Here is a 17138-nt window from a genome sequence, read left to right on the forward strand (position 1 = left end):
CACAGAAATGCCATTTTCATAACGTGAAAAGCTTTGTACCACATATTTCGTACGCTATAGTACAACTAATCGAGGTTTCAATCCTTCCACAATGGAAAATAATATTGACTCTCATTTTAGTTTGAAAAAATAATCTCTCACTGCTCGTCTTGAAGCATGAAAATTAACACTCGATGCAGATGAGACTACTCAAATCATCGCGCCCTGTCAAAATGTTTTTGAAAATATTAGTAAATACCTTCAAATACATGACTATAACTGATTTGGGTACAAAAAATGAGGAAAATAAAATTTTTCAATTATGATGCTATCAAGTACAGCAAGCACAATTTACGATTCTTTGAAAGCCTGATTTGATTTACCTGTTTGCGTATTTCGTTCATTTGACCTTCCGTGATAGGATCATATTGAACTTGGGGATTGTTGGACAATGTGTTGTACACCAAATTTGAGTCAATTCCGACCAGTAGAAGCGGAGTTATTCGCGCTTTTCGTTGATATTTGTCGGATTATCCTTGAGCTGGGGATTATCAACGAAAAACTCAAATAGCTCCCTTCTACTAGTCGGAATTGACTAAAATTTGTTTTGCATCGTCTTTGAAGACAGCTCAACAATTTCATGGGGTTCACAGAAGAATTTGAGAAATTTTTTTGAAAATTTTTTTAATAAATTAAAAATTTCAATTCAAGATTGCACGGCGTTGACTGGTTGGAATTGAGTCAAATTTGGTGTGCATCGTTTTCTTGGACAACCTGACGATTTAGTCACTAGGCGAGTGAGATTTGGAAAATAAAGTTTTTTTTGAACAACCCTATTGTACATGCTTAGTTCCTGGAAAAAGAATTAAGTTAGTAAGTGCTGCAAGTATGCAAAGGCACTTGAGAATTTGAAGAGTACAAGTAATTTGTTACTGGCCTCCACTTACCGAAACTAATTTCAACTTTTCGAAAATTCAAAGTGTAAAAAGTAAGTAGTTCTGCCCAGTGTTGGGATCAAGTCACTACCTTCGAGTCACGAGTAATTTCGAGTCATTGAACATTTTGACTCGAGTCAAGTCAAGTCACTCGATTTTTGGAGGTGACTCGATTCAAGTCATGTCACATTTCAAGTCAAGTTGCCTTTTCAAAGTATGAGGCATGCCTGCCTACACCATTGCATTTTGCTAGCTGTCTGAAATACAGATTGAGTGGTCATTATTTCTGAACCGATGAGCGAATATGAAGTTAAATATACAGACAAGACGGTGCTGTATCGCTTACATACACATAGAAATGCTAAACTACGTAAGTAATTGCATAGCCTCACTTTGTAGTTACCAGCCAAAATAGAGAATAGAGAAACGAATTGATAAGATACAATACATTACCCATTTACAAATTAATATGATACATTTCGAGCCCGCGCCAATGGTTGAGGACTATATAAACTATCTTCGAATTCAATTTCTATAAAACAAGAGGTTTGGTTCAGGTAATAACAGAGAACAGTAATATACATTTTTGTAATAAATTACTTTACTATACTAGTTAACGACAGGATAAGCTTCGATCACTTCGTTAGCCGTCAATTTGTTTGTGAGAGAACAATAGAGGCTCAGTAAAACGAAAGAGCATTGAATGATTGCTCGCTCTCACGGGTTACACCGGCGTTTCGCGAACAATCTGATTGCAAGATACCGTGATTTTTATCGAAATCGATTGCTTGATGACTTGAAATTGACTCGAGAATTTTGCTTCGAGTCACGAGTCAATCCCCATTTCTGACACGCCGAGTCAAATCAAGTCTAGTCATTTTAGCGAAGTGACTCGAGTCAAGTCAAGTCATACGAAAAAGGTGACTCGAGTCTGACTTGACTTGACATGACATGACTTGACATGACTTGACTCGAGTCATCCCAACACTGGTTCTGCCTAAAAACTGTATTTAAAGCCCACTCTGAAAAGGCAATGTTTGTTACTGACGCCTTCTGCAGAAGTCCTGATAAACAGGCGCATACCATGTTTTTCCATTACAGGCTGCAAAATGATCTACACTACATGAACTTTCACCGTGTTCTCACATCTTTCAAATGGTTGATCTCCTTCTTGAGCTCCTTGACGAGAATCCACGGATCGTAACTCTCTTTCCTGGCAGGTCGTAACGCAACACGCTTCATTCGCATCGAAAATCTCAGAGTGGACAGCTGCAAATAAAGCCCGAGATACATATCAATTTTTTAGGTATTGTCAATAGCGAATGGTAATGATCAGGGCTGGGCTTGATGATTCGAGCACTTGAATCAGAATCGGGTATTCATTTTACAGATTCAATTCACAGCATTATCATAAATTGCAATGAGAGGTATGATTGAAAAAATATCATTAGTGTTACTTAAAACTGTCATTTTATTCATTGTGGTCGCATGAAGGGTACATCTTTTAACGTTGCAGAATTTTCATTCTCGATTTTGCCCAGCCATAGTACTGATATTATCTGATACTAACTTTTGCAATTGGTAAAAAACTGAAGTAAAATGCAAGCGATGCAGCATGCTTGTACTCATACATGGTCAAAGTAGTCAGCAACTCGGCTTTACTACTCAATTACAAGTAGAAATAGCGATCTTCAATTGGAAAATGAATTGTTCGAAAATTACTCGGGTCAGTAGTTTCAAAAATTTGATTTGAAACATGGTCAGATACTTTTAGTAATTCATTCCAGGAGGCAACTTGCGAAATTGCAGGTGCATCTTTAGGACGAACGCAAAATAACCAAAGGCACAACGAATGATGAAATTTTTGAAAACGAATCAGTCGCCGTGGTTTACGGGCTATATCGCGCATCAATCCTTGTATCAAATTCAAGGAAGTAAAGTAAATGTAAGTGTGAATATTCGTGATTGCTGTTGCATCTGATCGCACTTATTAGAAGTAATCGATCACACTCTTTGCAATACACAATCATTATGTTTTGGTTTTAAAGTATATGAAAATCAGATTTCATTGACTCTGCACATTTCATTTTGCGCACCAGTCATCTATAGTAATGTATTAGATGTGTAGATCGACGTATTTTGACGTATTGCGGTAGATGAGCGATCGCTCCACCATGTCTGACCAACATTGTGCATTGATAAAATGTTGAAACAAATGCAAATGTACCGTCTCCTCCAACTGGGCTTCTTTCCCATAAACATTTGCTATCAGATTGGTGCAGCATCTTCCTTGAAACCAACCTCCAAGACGTGCGCTAGTCTTGTTTGACGAAACGGAACATAGTCTCTTCCATTCTCAGCAAGTGCAATTATGGTTTGTTCAAGGAAGCTCAACGATTTGTTGATGTACATCGCCTCTCGTTGGTTTAGACCAGGGGTGGGCAAACTACGACCCGCGGGCCGCATGCGGCCCGCCACACCGTTCTGTGCGGCTCGCGAGAGTATAAAGAATCTTATTAAAATGCGTACAAAATTAATACAGACACTTAATTAAACTTTTTCACCATATTTCACCATGATAATTCTAAGGGCAGGGGACCCGAAGCTGAGCTCGAATGAAAAAAATTTGCGCGCTTGACGCGATTGATATCGGTGTCCGGTCAATACCGAGAAAACCATTACCGAGAATGCCATTACCGAGAATGGACACCACCGAGAATGGACATTACCGAGAATGGACACCACAGAGAATGGACATTACCGAGAATGGACACCACCGAGAATGGACATTACCGAGAATGCAATATATACAATGCAGGCATGTTATGCATACGCACAGGTCGTGTGAGTGCATCACGGCGTTGCCATAGTCGGTATCGATGCTCAGGTACAAATTTCGCGGCAACGTCAGTCCCAGTAAGCTATATTCTTGACATTGGCCATTCTCGGTAATGTCCATTCTCGGTAATGACCATTCTCGGTAATGTCCATTCTCGCTAATGTCCATTCTCGGTAATGACGTTCTCGGTAATGTCCATTCTCGGTAATGGTTTTCTCGGTATTGGTATAGAACCATTGATATCCCATTCATAATTATTTCCAACTATTTAGTCTGAATTTCATAATTCGAAATCTCTCATCCACAGCCTGACCTTCCATGCCATCAATCTATCGGCCCACGCAGTTTGAAAGGTTTCATCTGGTAAACATGACAGAAATCCAAAACGAGATTTACGTAATTCGGATCACGAGTGTGATTTCAGATTGGTCACTCCAGTTTTACTTATTTCAGTGATGTGCTTAAAAAAACGATTCGCGAGAGTCTTAGGTAGATTCGTTCTATGTATGCGTTGAATTAGGGTATTTATATTTTACCTGCACATAGTAGAACCGTGATGCAGCTAACATGGTTATGATGCTGTCAGCGTTGTGTGTCCTGGAACTGAACCAAAGGTTGAATTCGTAAATCTTTGAACAGATCCCTGCTCTGAGATTTAAATTTCTATCCTGTTCTAAGAATCGGAACAACCGACTTTCATCGCTATAGTTTTGACAAATTTGTTATTAAGGCCGACCAGCCTATGAAATCTCGCCACTGTTTCTGAGGCTTGTACGGTATCATCAAAGCCATGTGTGGATAGATGTAAATGAGCATATATATTATCTCCCTGTCCTCACTATATAATCAAATACCAATATTGCGTTTCGGTTTATAGTCCCAATTTTATATAGTGCGGCCCGCGAATGGATTCAGATGTTGAATGCGGCCCGCGAGCTCAAAAGTTTGCCCACCCCTGGATTAGATCCTCTGACTGTGAATGATGATATCAAAATCGTACAATCATTTTGTAATTTGCGATTGACCGACGACCGTAGTAGGCTACTGAAGTAAGTAGCTTTAATAAGTAGATTTGGTTGAGGAGTCGCACACATTTAGTGGAAACTCTGAGCTGAACTGTACTTTTGAAATTCCAAGATGCATTTTGCAACAATGCAGAATCACTCATGATAAATAGAGAGGTGTTTGAAAATCGATAGTGTTATCATGATAGTTGGAGATATCGCGCGGTCGTTATGATAACAGCACTTTGCTACTGACCGCTTCGGACAGACAGACAGACAGAAGTTTATTTCCAAATGCAAGAAAGTATTGCGGTGAAATGTTGGCCAGCGATACGATCATCAGGTCTTCAAGTCAGCTGGTCACCTTATACAATGTAGTCATATATGGGCCTATATGAAACATCAATTACATGTAACCAGTGGCGTAGACAGGGGGGGGGGGGTAATCGGTGTCCGAAATACCCCCCTCCCCCCCGTCTTACATATATTTCCATTGATCTAATATTTCTTCTTCTAATTCGATAATCCCCTAATTGACGCGCGGCATCATCACGCCATCGGTCAATCAGACAATGCAGTGCGGTAATGCCTTTTTCTCATATTGTTCTCTCGTCTACGGAAGCCCGAAAAACGCATCTCACATGGCTCTCCCGTCTCATCTGAACGACATTATCCAGTTACAGAACCAGAAGTCACAGTAACAATAACACTCGCATTGAAATTTCGATACCGCGCGAGTTGGTTTTCGTGCTTGACAGTCTATTGTCAACAAACGTTTAGAACATGCGCGCTAGGCTTGTATCATTAGAGATAGCGGATTCCTACAGTACCAAAACAGATCGTACTAATCAAATGTTCTGTATGGAATCTATTATGTATTGATCCAATTTGCGATCATTTAGTTCGGTTGTTGCGTGTGGGTTTCCAGATCTCCAGCCGTTTCGTGTCTCAGGCCTCTGACGCATCTGCTGACTGTCCTGTTATAACGCGCTTGGCCAGTAGTAAAACATTGGAGGCTAGGAAAATTGGGGCCGTTCTGTGACTCGCGGCGCGTGATAGTGCTACTCGATGTGCTTTTGTGATGACCAGAAGATATAGTCTTGGCCTCGACAATTCCCAATTGTCACTTCTACACCGCAAACGCGTTTAGGAATGCATTTTGATCGCGAGCCTAAGCCTGCGCCTGGCCACTGTTATTCACGTGATGCAATCGCACAAGCTCGAGCGGTAATTAGTCTTTACCATCTCCACACACCAAAAATACTGCACCATCTTGGCAGACAGTAAAAATCAGATTGATTTAAAACAAAATTAATCCAGATTATTTGTATCAAACGGCAACAGACTATAATTCATTTGCGTGTCTTCACTGTTCGAGTGTTCGTCTTTGAGCGCAGAATGGAGAGATCTTCCACTGTGCTGTAATATGATCTGAGCGCACTTTCGTGATTACATCCTCGCTTTGGTAATTAAGGTCAAGATACCTTGCTGTCATCGAAATTTGTTTACTACTATCAAAATCCGCGCGCATGAAACTCGCTATCGGCAAATAGTGGCGCGCAAGGCAAAAGCGCCTTCCGTTTGTTACTGTAGCATGCGACTGCGCAGTGCGCATAATAGAGCTATATTTTAAGATAACTGGCAAATGTTCAAGTGTATAAAGACGTAAACACAAACGAGATTATCTTACCCTTGTTGTATCGGCATTTGTGTGTATTAAACCGCAATAAAGTGGTTAGCATAACGAATATCATCTTTTCAAAAAATATCCCCCGTTTTAATAAATATCCCCCGTTTTTTTTCGGCTGGCTACGCCCCTGCATGTAACCCATATATATATATATAATTAATGATTGGAATATCACTGCTGTCAATCTAGCTATGTAAAAACAATAGACATTCGGTGACGTCCATTGAGATCACTTTTTATCAAGTCTAGTGGTGGATACATACCATGCCAATTTCGAAAGTAGGGTCACTACCTATTCAACCATATGATTCCCAGGCCTTTTTTTCGATGCCATCTATTTTCACTACATCTGAAACCAAGATTTCTTATCATTTACAATTTTTCAACCCCTGGTACTCACCCCGGTCTTGCCGATTCTTTCGGACCCAGCCAGGTCGACGAAATTCAATTTTGAAGTCACATATCCTGCATTTGACTGAATTCTTGATCTGGACTGTAAAAATAATTTTAGGAATTGAAATCGATTTCCACTGAGATTTGGATCAGTGGCAAAAATCTGCTATGGATGAGATTCAAATTTGAGAACAATTTTAGGGATTAGTAGCCTATATCAATGTTAATGGTCTTAACGTTCACGTGCCAAGCAAGACAATATCTTTAAGCGTATTATGCAGCACGTAGGGCTTAAACCACTTTGCTTTTACAATTGCGTGTGATGTTATAAATGAGACTTTACGTTGCCGTGTAAAATTACCTGCCATAACTGTAGTTAATTTCTGTTTCTTTCCAGCTGAGTTTTTCGTAGCTTACTGTATATTTATTCCACCAGAAACTCCATCATTACCTTTGTTAAGGCTATTTGTTGCAAACATCTATTGCAAGCTTCAGTGCTTTGATTGTGTGCAATCATAAGCAGGCTATACTTTATAAGACTGCGGTGATTACTGTGAAGCAGATTTTCTGACATTGTGGCAGATCATGATCACTCGCACCAGGTCACTAAGACTATAGTATAAGTCAGACGTAAGCCAGGTTCTTTCAAAATTCAGACAGTGCTTTAGTACAAGTATACTAATGAGAACGATTCATTTTCGATACTGCACCAACACACACAAAGCAAATTGAAAATATCTTACTTCAATATGAAGGGTGAAGATACAGTGAGATCGTGAAGAGTTTTTGTTGAGAGAATGAGCTGCGATCACGCGATTCGTTTCTCCTTCGAATAGGAGATTAGGTGCTTCTTCCTCATTGGCAGCTGTCAAATAATACAACAGTGAATTGACATATCAGCTGCTTTCAAATGTAAGCAGCAACCAGATGATACAACTCATCAGCAAGTAATGAAGGATGGTATAACCGGATGATAATTTATCCATTGTAGCTCAAAATTGGCAAACAGTGCACCCATTTGATAAAACATATGGACATACAGACGTTTTTTGAATATCCACTGGATATTTGCAAGTAAATAAATGGGTCACATCATAAGGTACTTTTTCTAAACAATTATCAAAGTAGCTTGAAAGTTTTTATTAATGGCAGCAGTTTCAGGTTGCCCCGAATGATATAGGCTACTCTTCAATTGTATGTTGAAGTTCTGTGCTCCCAAGAAGCTCTTTGAATGATATAACCGGTAGGCCTACATAAGAAATACAAATGTACAACATGATATTCACTTCTGCTCGATATGTATAACACACCATACTCTGATAACGTGTGACAAAGGGGGAGAGGAGGCCAAGATAAGACACTTTTCTGATAATTCAACGCCACTCAAAGAGTAATGCCTTCTGAGGATTAATTTTGGTACTAATGGAAAGCCTGTGATCTGTACTATTTATGACTATGGCCTGAGTTATATTGAACAACATACTGATGGATTTCTTGGCCCTCAAATATCATTGCTCAAATGTCTCAACTTACCCCCAGGTGAGGGTAAGAAGAGACACACTGTGTTCAAGATGAGTCAACAAGCAATTCTTGCTCATTACACCACCAATTCATCCCGAATGATGAATCAACTACCAACACCATGAATAATATATAATTGTCATGAAATAATTCACTTTTAAGAATTTTCAGAATTTGTACATCATAAACACATTTGAATAAAATATTCATATTTATTCCCGAAGCTTTTCGGCTGACCCTCGTCAGGGGATATCGTCAGCAATATTGCGAGAATTCGAATAACTATGTTAACCCTACTCCCGCGGTCGACCTCCATGCCAAATTTTAATGCATCAAGCATAAAGTTTATAAAATGCGAACAACGGGACTTGAACCGACGCCCAATATATCGCCAGGATCAGGAAATAGCACCCTAATCAACTGAGCTACTCGGAAGACTCAGGCAAGAGAGGTGACGATGATATTGAAACCAGTGAACGCGATTTCTCAAAAGTGAAAGAGATATTTGTTTTTCGTTTTCATGTGACGTGATACATAATCCTTCCCAAGGTGAATGACCACGTGGTTGTCTTACATATCAATTTCGGCGTTCAAACAAGACATTACTGAGCTTGAAATCTTTACGCAGCCGTGCGCACCGCGACTGGGAAGTTTTCGTTATAAGTGTTACTCACGGCCTCCGCTGATTACGTCATCGCGATAGAGGCAACGCGCGTTGTAATTCCTGTTTATTTGGCTTTGCCTGGTCCAGTTATATAAGTACAAATCCATGTTACTGATCTTATAGAAACTATTGATCATACATAACTAACAAAACCTTCAATTTGCAACTGCACAAGGCCATCGGAAGAATATATAATGCCTTGTTTGACACTACTCATAGGCGCGGGATTTCTCATGTTGCTTCATTCCATATCAATTTGAAACGTGTTCTACACATCGGATGTCCGATACAGGTTCGTCAGTATATGGGCATATGATCACCATCTATTCATTGAAGTGTACAGTAACTTCGTTTAACATATAAAACAGATGATTCAACTGTCTGTATGATGTTGTTATTACAGGCGTGAATACCGTGTATACCTTACACACCCATGTCTGCAGTGTTTAGCACTGGCGTCGTGTAACTTATATAAGACCAATCTTCGTGATACTGATCTTGTTGAAGTGTTATGGACTGCATCTAACTGTGTGTGTGACATTCAACTGTATAAGACAATCGTAAGTGAGTGTATATGGCCTTATGCGGCAATGCTCATACGTGCGCGGCATTTTTCACGTAACAGAATATTGCTTCATTTCACACCAATTTGAAGCGTGTTCTATCCAACTAATTCCCGATATTATGGTTGCAATGAACTCTTGCGATCAACAACTACTCTAAAATGACAACTGTGTCTGCTTACGACGTGCGACAACGGAAGATATAAGGAATTATAAGATTAGCGTTCATTCAGGCGAACTGAGCTACACATTGTATTTTGCGGGAAACGTTTTTCTGTATTCAATCTGCATTTTGAACAGGTTATGCCATAAGGCAATGGGTTATATATAGCTGGGCGAATGCGTATCGACATTCGCTATTTATAGACGATCATTGTAACCGTTTATGACCCCACAACGCAAGATGTCGTTAATTGATTGAAGCGTGTTTGTGAAAAATTGTGCATGGATCCTCTAGGATCCACCCACGGCGAAAGTGTTAAACAACAATATTTATCGCTAATTATGACGTCACACAGAAAATATACAAAGTTAGGAAAACGAGAGAACTGAAGCGTTGGCATGGAGCGAAGCAAAACAAGTTGCTGCTCGATTTTCAAATGATACACAAATTCTTTCTGTTGGCATAGACTAGGTTTACTCATAGTGATGATGATGAGCTCAAGAACAGACAAATGTAATAAATTGCAACCCTTAGCCAATATAGAGAACATGTCCTCGTGATAGTTAGCAGCACATGTATGATTTTCTAGTAAATGCTTGCCGATAGAAGATTTTGACCCATGGCCTGGTTATGCTCGAGAACAAGCGGATTGTTATGCTGCGATTTCGAGATATAAGATTTGACAGACGGTGGGATGTGTTCTTTAATACGGTCCTGCAGCCGTTTGGAAGTTCTCCCTACGTACCGACAATCGCAAATTGAAATGATATCAAAAACCAATGGTCCATGGGACAGTGTTGGGATGACTCGAGTCATGACTTGACTCGAGTCAGACTCGAGTCACATTTTTCGCATGACTTGACTTGACTCGAGTCACTTTGCTAAAATGACATGACTTGACTTGACTCGGCGTATCAGAAATGTGGATTGACTCGTGACTCGGAGCAAAATTCACGAGTCAATTTCAAGTCATCAAGTAATCGGTGTCGATAAAAATCACTGTATCTTGGATATGTCCGGATTGATCGCGAAACGTTGGTGTAACCCGTGAGGGTGACCAATCATTCAATGACCGTGGGTTTCACCTAGCCTCGATTGTCCTCTCACAAATAAATTGATCGCAAACGAAGTGATCGAAGCTTAAAGCTTATGTTGTCGTACCTCTACTGGTAAAGTTAAAGAATAGCAAAATTTCATTGCTGTTCTCTGTTTCTATCTTACCTTAACCAAACCGCTTGTTTTATTGAAATTGAAGTCGAATATAGTTTATGTAGTCCTCGACGATTGGCGCAGGCTCGAATGGTATCATATCTATTTGTAAATGGGTAACGCATTGCATCTTATCTATTCGTTTCTCTATTATCTATTTTGGCGGGTAATTATAAATTGAGGCTATGCAATCACGTAGTTTAACATTTCTACGTCTATGCAGAGGTGGTCAGTAACGAAGTACTTCTACTTTTTCGAAGTACTCAAGTAGTTTTCCTCTACTTCTGGTACTTACTCAAGTAGATCTGATTTTCGCAACTTCTACTTCTACTTTCTAATATTTTGTGATCTACTTACTTTTCGCTATTTTCAGTTTGTCAAGTAGAAGTAGTTCAATCTTCCAATCAGGAAGATAGCGCGAGGAATTCGGAGCTGTTTTTACGGAGTATTAACCCTTACGAGGTGGGGCCGTATTTTGCAGAATTGACCTTCACTTTTCAAATTCTGACCATGACCCCACCAGGTCTTGAATCTGGGCCGTTCCAGTTTAAAAGTGGGCGGAGTATAGCCCCTACCGATTCCACTCTTGATGATACCCCATGACATGTCTGAGGTTTTTTATTAAGTTTAAATAAACAAGCTTTCCCCCAAAAAAATCTCTCTTTCTCTCAATTTTCAAGGCTGACCCTCAGGATGGCGTCAGAGAGAGGAATGTGATGCTTCAGTGCGTAGCCACTGTTGCCTGGTTTCAAACAAGCCGTCAACCATGGTTGTAAACCGCGCGGTTCGTCAGACATCGAAAAATGGAAAATACATATAAAATTTACAAATGGGCGTGGTCAGTGAGTGGTCATCATGGTCAAGTTCATGATCAAGACTCAATCGGCCCCTACAGACCAGTTTATGGCATAAAACAACGCGATATGCTTTGTTTTGTCATATCCAACCATTTGCAGGCATAGTAAACCTGTTTATGACTCATATGCCGACTGAGTTTGCACTTGAACTTGACCTAGATCTTGAAAATCACTGAAGCGTGACCAAAATTTACAAATCCCCCTCAGAAAACTCTCCGGAAAACGTTTTGATGTTTGAAACGGTGAAAATTTACACAGAAAGCCGTACGTGTCGACTTCTGATGTTCTGGCAGATTTTCTGACAATATTTCCCACTCGGAAAATATCCGGAAGTTTTAGGTGATAACCATATTTTATTTTATTTTTAATTTTTTGTTTGTTTTTTTAAACTAAAATTTTTGAGTAAGGTACCAAATACATCGGAAAAGTCTCAGCTTTTCAAAAAACGTAGTACCCGATGTCTAGGGCGTGTCAACATGGAGAAATCGGTGTCGGAGACATGCCATATCATATATGATACGCCCACCTCGTAAGGGTTAACATTCAATTTTCATAAAAGTTTAGTAGGCTAAAGCACAGAATTTTCGTCACGCTTCGCGCGCAGTGGATACGGAGTGACCAGTATGATTTCACGAAAGTATCGGTGAATATAATTTAGGTGGAGGGTTGCCGTGGTTCCGTTCACACCACATTGTCGCCCTTCACCCATATGAAATAATTCATCACAGTATGGCTCATCAAAACGCTTGAAACCGATGTTTCGCAATCTAGCATTTTCTTGTCATATCGTAATCTAGCATATATGTACATGGCGTGTCCTAATCTGGAAGAGTGGACTTTGACTTTTTTTTTTAGTTTTAGAGCTGTTTTAGCATACCACCTTTGAAACTTTCTGGACTAAAAACATGAAATACATATTCTGCTTTTAGAAGTAGCCTAGTATTTATATTTCACTTTCAATTCCCAGTATCATATACTTTGAGTTATAATTAATACAGTTCTTGTCCGAATAACATACATGTTGAAGTATAAAAGCAAGTGCAGTAATGCCTTTAATTTCTGGAAATAAAGCTACACAATATGGCATTTTTACGATCCACCATATTTTTTATTAACGTTTACTAATCGCGCAAAGTATTTACACCAGGGGTCACCAACACGCGGCCCGCAGGCCGCATGCGGTCCGCAAGGTCATATTTTGCGGCCGCGACCTGCTTTGAAATTTCGGAGGAACGATTACTAAAGCATTTTGAAATGCAGACTCCCTAATTAATAAGAGGTTGAAATTATTCTTGCTACGCGCGGTTCAATGCGAGTTGATTATAGATTGTAACAGATTAGTGTCCTTTGTAATCTGAGCCCCACAGCGAAAATACGAACAGCAGAGGAAAATGTTGCGCCCCTGAAAGAAATATGAATTTGCAATCGTGTTCTAGTCAACGGGGACTAATAACAATGGGCCCACCCAAAGATGCAGTACAACATTAATAACTTCCTTAAATTTCTTAAGAAACTTACTGCATTAACTATTCCGGTAAATTTGATCACGTGGGCTAAGAGAGGATAAATATTTGATAGTAATATTTGGAACTATACTAATATTAATGACGAAATTCACTCAATAATATGAAAAAATTTCCGCGCTTGGCGCGACTAGGATATGAAGTCCTGTGGTTGTTCAATGTTCATAGCATTTCGGTGCGCATAGTAAGCCGATGTGAGGAAATCGAGTAGTCTGGAGTTCGTCGGCAATGGACATGGACACTGGACAGTTTGATGTGAGTATCTGGCCCCCAGTCAGTCCGTTACGACTATGCACTGGAATGCTGTTGTAGCTAACATGTCCGTTGCCCATGGTAGAGAGAACAGTGTTGTATTGGCGTAGAGATATAAAAACCTATAGCTGTGATACTGCCTTGCCTAATTATATCGCGATATTAAAGTCATGCGGCCCGCGGCCTCGACAAATTTTGAAAAGTGGCCCACGACCCTTTTTGAGTTGGCGATCCCTGGTTTACACCATATACTATACAACTTCTCCATATTGCTCTTCGACTGAACTATTTGGGCCTTATAATATAGGGGAGTGCGCCATACCATGCTATTTTCCAAAACGTGTTGTTCGAGAAAACAGAGGATTAGTATCGCGTTTCCTCATCAATACTATCATTTTCATCCCATGACGTGGACGAATGCTTATGCTATCGAAAATTGGATACCTGCTGGTATGCATCAATATGAATCAAGCTCGTTACCTATCACATTAGGGTGGAGTGAAAAATGGAAAATTTTGAATTTCAAAACGGACACTTGATATGTTGTGCCAAATTGAAAAAAAAGAATTTCTATAATAATTTTGGGCTCGTGCACCCTCTAGTGGTCGTGCAATTGCACCGAACGAGCCAAAAAATAGCTAATTTCGCTATATATTGATGACCGCTTCGGCTAGAAAGCTGATTTTGGGCTCAAAAGATGCGGAAGCAACAAGTTTCTATCTCACTTCCACAGAACTTTGTCTTAAAAATGAACAGAAAAATAGTTACGAGCAAATTATTGATTTTTAGACCATTTTTCGGAAAAATTAGGCACTGAAGCAGGGTACGAGGCCAAAAGCGTGTAGTGATCAATCTTATGACTGACAACTCCATATTGCAAACACATAAATTGCTAATTCAAGTGTCCGTTTTGAAATTCAAAATTTTCCATTTTTCACTCCACCCTACTATCACATAGCTAAATTTGCACCTTTTTATAATACATCCAATCACAATCGTTTTCACAACTACTTACTTACTTGAGTACTTTTAAAGTCAGTCAATTCTACTTCTACTTCAAGTAGTTTTAGGTTGCTCACGAAAGAAGTACTTCTACTTGTACTTGAGTAGATTTTTCGTCGCTACTTCTACTTCTACTTGAGTAGCTTTCATGACTACTTTGACCACCTCTGCGTATATGTGAGCGATAAAGCGCCTTCTTGCGTGTGTATTTAACTCTATATTAGCTCATCGGTTCGGAATCAATGACCACTCAAACTGTGACAGCTAGCAAATTGCAATGACGTAATCATGCCTCATACATACATCGAAAAGGCAACTTGACTTGAAATGTGACTTGACTCGTGACTTGACTTGACTTGACTCGACTTGACTCGAATCACCTATAAAAATCGAGTGACTAGACTCGAGTCACCTTTGAAAATCGACTGACTTGACTTGACTCGAGTCAAAATGTGCAATGACTCGAAATGACTCGTGACTCGAAGGTAGTGACTTGATCCCAACACTGCCATGGGATCCAGCAACAATAGGAGTTTCGTTATTATTTTGTCTTGTAATGTCACATCTGGTCAACTACTAGAACTAGATAAATAAATACATTTAGTGTGTCTTCAACAGTAAATTTTGAATCTTGCGAGGTTTTCAATAGAAAAGATGTTTGATACCCATGTCTCAACTTACCCCGATGGTTTTGTCTCATCTTACCCCCACACCTCAATTATTGTATAAACTTGAATAAAAAAAATTTGTCAATTACTTGTCAAAGGTAAGTGCATGATTACACAGCTAATATTGAACTCAAACAGCTCCAGTAATGTTGTTTTATAATATCAAGTATTATGATAGGTATGCCCTTACAAACACGAACTCACATAACTGACATAGACTATGAAAATATAGTTTTGGGCATTTTCCTGCCCAACCTCAAATTTGTTTGCTTCGTTAATATGGCAGGACTATAGAATGACATTATGGGAACAACATAGTTGAAGTAATCTGTCCATCAGAAAATTTTTCCATGCAAAAATTGCATATCTCATTATGCCCCATGACTAATCTTGGCCTCCTCTCCCATAATCACTCTATTTTGTGAGAGCAATTTGCAAAAGCAACCTTCCATATTAAAAAAAAAACTAACTGACACAAAACTTTACTCTCTGCATTATAATTGAGGCTGGGCACAATGAATTGAGTATCAATTGTAACGATTCGAGACAAGTAGCGACAGGCGATTTTCTGGAGTACTGAAATGATACAATCCATTTCACTGAGCGTTCTATTATCTGCGAGAATTATAGTTTGGTACTATTTCCCAACGCGGCAGCTTTGAAATCTCAATTGCGTGTACACGTAGTGCAGTTTGAAACTACCATAGTATTATCATAAAGTGCAATGAAATACAAAATTTATTTCTATGTGATGTAGGACGATCAATATATTCTTGGTGGTTGCATAAAAGGTACATATCTCTGAACTTATCACATCATCCATACTGGTATGATTACGCAAAAAGTGATGCTCTGACACTCGATTCGGAATCAAATCACTGATGTATTCGATTTCCTCCAGCCCTATTTATAATATAAATGATGAAATACGTGTCCCTAACAAAAAATAAACACATGAGAAATAGGAAAGCAATTTGTATAATCCGATTTGGCATTTGCAAACCTTGATGAAGAGATAGGCCTTTAATGCATACGCTGCCGTCTTCCGCATCAACTATTGTCATTGCCTTGTAGGATTCACCTTGACAAAACACAGCATCAAAGACAGTAAAACAAATGTCCGTTATCAAGCGTAAGATTACAACTCACTTGGACCTGATGAATCTGGCAACGTCAAGAGCAAGTCGAACATGGACTCGTTGTATATTTCGAGGTAGGATACACGTACAGCGACCGCACTGTCCACTTGCTCTTCAATTTCTTTGAAAACCTATGGCAGACACAACATATTCACAAGTCTAATTGCAAACAACAATGAATTCTATCAAGCCAAAGATTGATCAAGTGAACTAAGCTTTCACATATAACTGGTTTTAAACGAGTTGTAGGCTGCACAGCTTGGTGCATCACTCAACACATTGTGACGTGAGCCTAGTCCAAAGTATACCATGAGCTCTATATCATATTGTTTCAAATTTCCAAATCAATTTAAAATTGGATGCTTGATTTCTATTGTTCACGGCTGATTGTCCAATTCCTTGCATTTTGCAAATGAGATATAAAATTAAAATATATTTGGCTGGCTGGCTGTTGGAAACCACTGACCTAGCAATCAGATTACCTGAGGGTTTACAATGCGAGAATCAAAATTTCGACTGGATTACGAGAAGAAGTGATTCTAAAGACTACTTCCAGTGGAAGTAGAAAATGAAAAGTACGCAAGTCAAGGGGTTACACGTTTTTAGCAGTTCATGTCTACTTTAGTAATAATACGGTACCCGTAGATCTTTGTGACTAAAGCAAAATGATAGGATACTAAAAATTGGCACAATTGTACAAAATATAATCAGTTACCTTGATATGGGGGTTATTTCGC

The 17138-nt window shown here is 39.3% G+C and overlaps 1 protein-coding gene across 14 annotated transcripts in view; it reads right to left on the reverse strand.

Moving 5' to 3' along the window:
- LOC145445015 (kinesin-like protein KIF9) overlaps positions 1–17138 on the reverse strand; it is a 75628-nt gene that overhangs the window by 29744 nt on the left and 28746 nt on the right. For 12 of the 14 annotated variants that reach the window (XR_013916841.1, XR_013916843.1, XM_080323111.1 and 9 more), the window contains 5 exons: positions 16412–16532; positions 16266–16343; positions 7584–7705; positions 6848–6940; positions 2050–2183 (listed from right to left, as the gene is read on the reverse strand). Coding sequence is in view for 11 of the 14 variants with exons in the window: in XM_080323111.1 (XP_080179237.1) it covers positions 2050–2183; positions 6848–6940; positions 7584–7705; positions 16266–16343; positions 16412–16532 (548 nt within the window). In the remaining 3 variants the exon portion in view is untranslated. The remainder of the gene's footprint in view (positions 1–2049; positions 2184–6847; positions 6941–7583; positions 7706–16265; positions 16344–16411; positions 16533–17138) is intronic. The other 2 variants (XR_013916844.1, XM_080323115.1) reach the window with 1 other exon arrangement.

The sequence above is a fragment of the Botryllus schlosseri genome, chromosome 8 (genome assembly GCF_051294905.1).
Source record: "Botryllus schlosseri isolate E-star chromosome 8, Bs_hap1, whole genome shotgun sequence".
In the NCBI taxonomy this organism is placed as follows: Eukaryota; Metazoa; Chordata; class Ascidiacea; order Stolidobranchia; family Styelidae; genus Botryllus; species Botryllus schlosseri.